General features: G+C 41.7%; 1 protein-coding gene across 6 annotated transcripts in view; it reads right to left on the bottom strand.

Moving 5' to 3' along the window:
- The window catches only part of GCLC (glutamate-cysteine ligase catalytic subunit), a 64,308-nt gene that overhangs the window by 19,596 nt on the left and 40,002 nt on the right, over positions 1 to 4,710 (bottom strand). For 5 of the 6 annotated variants that reach the window (XM_019520567.1, XM_019520568.1, XM_019520569.1 and 2 more), the window contains exon 3: positions 2,854 to 3,036. In XM_019520567.1, the coding sequence (XP_019376112.1) occupies positions 2,854 to 3,036 (183 nt within the window). Of the gene's footprint in view, positions 1 to 2,853; positions 3,076 to 4,710 lie in introns of all 6 variants that reach the window. The other variant, XM_019520572.1, reaches the window with a different exon arrangement.

The following is a 4,710-nucleotide window of genomic DNA, read 5'->3' as shown; positions in this document are numbered from 1 at the left end:
CTTATCCAGAGAGTGCAGGGGTGGAGGGGGTTCCTATTGCTGTGTGCAATCCTGGGGAAGGCATGGCGGGGCATGTAACCCCCTTCCCCTGGATCTGTGTGGGGCTCGGGTGGGCTGCTGCTGCACACTTGAGGCCAGGGGCTGTGTTAGCCTCTTCCTGAAGGTTGCGCTTGGGCCTGGCGCAGCAGGCAGCAGCAGTGGGAGGGGGGGCAAAATCACCCCAAAATTCACTGTAGGCCCCCATAACTGCCTCCCAGAGCTACCACCCACCCTGCCTGAGCGCTGCCACTGGGAAAAGCCCAGCACAGCCCCTGGCCCTGAGTGTGCAGCAGCAGCAGCCTGCCCTTGCCCCACACAGATCTGGGGGGTACATGGCCCCATGCCTCCCCTGGGGATGTGCATAGTGGTGGGAGCCATCTGCCCTTTCCCCCCTAGACAAGCTGCTGTGGCTCTGTCCAGCACTCTGCCCTGCCCTGGCTGTACAGCACCTGTCCCTCAGCAACTCACTCCCTCAGAGCGAGGGGCCTCAATCTGCTCCTCCCCACACTGCCCCCCGACTTACCAGCCAAATCCTGCTCTCCAAGCTGCGAGGCTGCACTGTTGGCTGAGCACATGCGTGGGGCATTTATCAGTCACATTAACTGGCCACAAGCCAAGAAAGCCAATTGCTGATACCATCAATTTTCCTTTTATTGGTACCAATATGATATGGATCAATGTATTTGTGCACCTCTAATTGGCAGCTATCATTATTAAACATGACATATAGCAATAGTCTGTAATTAAATCATTCTTCTAGGGCATGATATAATTCCAAATCCCTTTAAAACATTTCAATAGTGCTCCCAATAGTTTATCACGTTAAAGGGCTGTAGCCAACATGAAGTCTAGGCTATTTCAGGACAGTACAAAGTAGTGTCAAGTGATACATATGACCCAAGTAGTCCTTGACAATTTGTGGTTTTGCAGCTTAATAATGCTTTTCTCCCATTACTGTATAAAATACTTAAACAAATATGGAAAACAGACTGCAGAGAACAATGGAACCAACTTCAATACAACCAATACAGTATTTTCCACTCTACACTTTCAAAAGGAAAAACGTTTAAGATAAATTACATTTCCAGACACAAGTATGATTTTTTAAAAGGGACTGTCTAATGTTTGATTTTCCACACCTTACTCCATCTGGGCCATATAATATGAAAATGGTTTCAGAAAATGAATAGGGGATCCTATTTGTCATATTAGTTCTACTATAAAAAAAACAAACAACAACCACACACACATCTTAGCTAGTGACATGTAGAAGTTATCCTATGTGTACATTTGCTAAATACGCTCTTGGACACTAGCTTGCAAGAATTGAAGTACAATTAAGAAGTAACACTAGTGAAGATGGAGACAGTGAGTGTGTTTAACTTCCCAGCTCCACATGTTGCGGATGATAGTTATTTAGAACAAACCCATAAGCTGTAAAAAGAAAATCTGGCTATATGCAAATACAAGCAAACAGCTAAACATACCTCAAAATACTTAAAACAACAATTAGATTTAGCAGAGGTATGGCATTCAGTCCTGCAGCTGCATTTTATAGTCTGCACTGTCCGATTAAAAGGTAACATTTCATACTATTGTTATGTAACTACTCAAAGTCTGTTCAACTAGGCAAACTCAAAAACTGATCTCCAACTGTGAAAGCAGTGAAGTGTGATAACCCAGTGACCCTAGTACTGGCCAGGGTTCAGGAGACTTTTGCTCTATTTCCAGTTTGGCCAATGAAATGCTCCAAGACCTTTGGTGAATTATAGCCTCTCTATCAGGAAGTAAAGTATTTGTTTGTTAAATGGGCACAAGAATGCTTCTCAGTTTTTAAGTTGCTACCTTACAAGTCAAATAGACAAGCTAAATTGGAACTGAGCTGGAATTCTCCCCATTTTACTACACACCAGCTTCTTTATTATGGGAAAATAAATCCTAGCATAATTTTCATCCAGTGCTTGACAGGATACATTGAACTAGAGAACATATTAACAAATCTTCCTGTGTGCTCATAATTTACCTGTGATATATCACATGGTGTTATTTCTCCTGGTTGATAATAAATGGATATTCTAGTTAGGCTTAATCTTTGTTGAATATTTTATTTTTTCTACAATTATTCAACAGGAAAAAGGACAGAAGGATCCCACAGCAGAAGTCCCTAACAAGTTATGTCAGCACATCCCAGTTCTGTGCTTTTGCAATATTTTGTTTTCAAAGCTTCCCCAAATCTTTCTGTGAAATCCAAACTCAACAAAAAAATCATCCAAAGCAGCTCTCTTTTCTGCATGTATTTTGATCAAATAATTAGTTTTATTAATAAAAAACAGAGTGGGAAAAAATAAAAAAGGAGAATCCTGGAAGAGTTATATCCATAGTGCCATGTTAATTAAAGAGTTGTGCACTACACTCCAGGTTGTGCATGTATGTGCTCGTACATGCATGCACATCTGTATATTTAATAGTTTAGCATTCACTGAAGTACAAAGCTATCAGGGAATGCTTAGAAATGCCTGTAAGATGTAAAAAGATGATACACAAGCCATAACAGCAGCAGGAAAAGGCTTCTGTAAAGAAAACAGATGTACAGATTCAAATCTTTACAAATGAATGTTTTATGTGATCTAGTCATACAATTCAGCTGCATTGACTGACTGATTCACGCAACAAGTAGAACACTTAGCAAATGCCAAAAATTCAAATCCAAGGAGAAAACACACACACACACACACAAATATCTTTAGGTTTGATGAGGATATTCAGCACACCCTTGTTATGCAAGCATGACTCAGACAAAACACACAGTCTAACCTTGGAAATGATGTTACAGTGCAAACAGCCTCATTTTCTTTCAGTACAGAAGCAGCTTCCAGTCGTCGTTTTCTCATGTTGTCTTGTACAGTGTTGAATTCAGACATTGTTCCTCCATATGGCTGCCCAGGTGTCCCTTCAATCATATACCTTCCATACTCTGGTCGCCAGAGTGTTGGGTGGCTTTAATAAAAGGACAGCCTAGTTTAAATATTTATGCAACTGCAAAAAGAGATGGATTAGTATGTATGAATTATAGAAATAATAAGAAGGAATGGTCATACACCTCCAAAGTCTATTAAATGTTCAATAGAATTAGAAACTCCAGAGTATCCTTCTTGCAGTGTGTGAAAGGTAAAAGCCACATTCTCATTTCTAAAGACTGTGTGATTGCAACTAAGTTTTATTTTAGGCAGAGCTGGCAGTGCTGCTAATAGATAAAGCTACCTAATATTTTCTACCTTGAGACCCTATTAGTAATTTATTACTTTGGTAAACTTGAATCACTCAGGCTGAAATTTTGCATGTGAAGCATCTGTTTCAGGGATATGTGGCTGATTTTGTAGCTATGCTGTTTCTAGCTGGGATCGAGTTGGCTCTGGCTTTGCAATTCATGCAGTGCATCATACAGACCTACCCTTATGGATGAATCTTGCCAATGACCCAACTAGAGATCAATACAAGCAGCTACAGGGGGCTGGAGGGAGGAGGGGAGGCTTGCATGTGTGCTTGTTTTAATTAGGAATCTATATTCAAAAGCTATGTTAAAAGATGACTCAGGCTGTAAATAGAAGCACTCAAAAATTTGGATGTGCCATTATTCAGGTTGTCTGTGTAAGCTTCCTTTGTCTCTCTTATACAAAAGCACTACAACAGTTTTTAGTTGTTATCACCTGCTGTTCTTCGCCCCTGCTTCTTTCATAGAATGGGTAGTCATTCAATATTTCTTTCTACCCTTACTGACCGTAAGGCAGGGGTGGGCAAAATGCTGCCCGAGGGCCAGATGCAGCCCACCAGGCCATTCCATCTGGCCTGCAGGGCCCCTAAACAATTTAGAAAGTTAATATTCATCTGCCCCTGGCTGCCTGTCACGCAGTCCTCAATGGCTTGCCAAAACACAGTAAATGGCCCTCTGCCCAAAATAATTGCCCACCCCTGCCATAAGACCTCACTTCATATGACAGAAAGGGAAATCGGTTAGAGACTTTTCCAGGGGAAGGCCAGAACTGTCAAGAACATCCTCTAATTTGGAGATTCTACTTGAATCATTTAAAGCTTCATTTTTTAGAGTGCTAAACATGCAATGATACTTTTTATCCAGCTACTACAGCTGTAGCTTAGATTTCTCATCTCAACACCCAGAAAACAAGTAAATGCAAATTTGCAAATAGTGGCCAAACATGAACATTTTAGTTTTAAGTGACTTGCCATGCATCATACAGGAAAAGCCTGAATCCAGTTCTCGAGGACTAACGATTCCTAGGGACAAATATCTTAATTACATAATTCTGATTTATCCCCAGAGCACTGAGTAAGAAGTCTGGTGATCCTGTAGCTAACAAAACTGTTGTATTAATGCTTATGGCACAAGGAGGTGCAAATTAAGGGAAGCAGAGACAGCCTCAAATCTGACATTTCCTGAAGGCATGTTTTAAGGCAGCCCAGAAGCCTACATGGCAGATGTAGGATTGTGGGAAGGGGTGTCTTCACCATACAACTAGACTCCCCACACTGTGATCCTGGATGCCAAAGAGCTCTTTGAGCTCATCAGCTGGTTGGTGCAGGCTCTGGCTGGAGTCGCTACTTTTGCATGCCTCTGCAGCCTAGGGGATGAGCACCACTCCTGATAATGCTTCT

This window comes from Gavialis gangeticus, unplaced genomic scaffold (genome assembly GCF_001723915.1).
Source record: "Gavialis gangeticus isolate Ggan-Ray unplaced genomic scaffold, GavGan_comp1, whole genome shotgun sequence".
NCBI classification, from domain to species: domain Eukaryota; kingdom Metazoa; phylum Chordata; order Crocodylia; family Gavialidae; genus Gavialis; species Gavialis gangeticus.
Note: the sequence above shows the minus strand (reverse complement) of the source record. Positions and strands in the feature narration are given on the sequence as shown.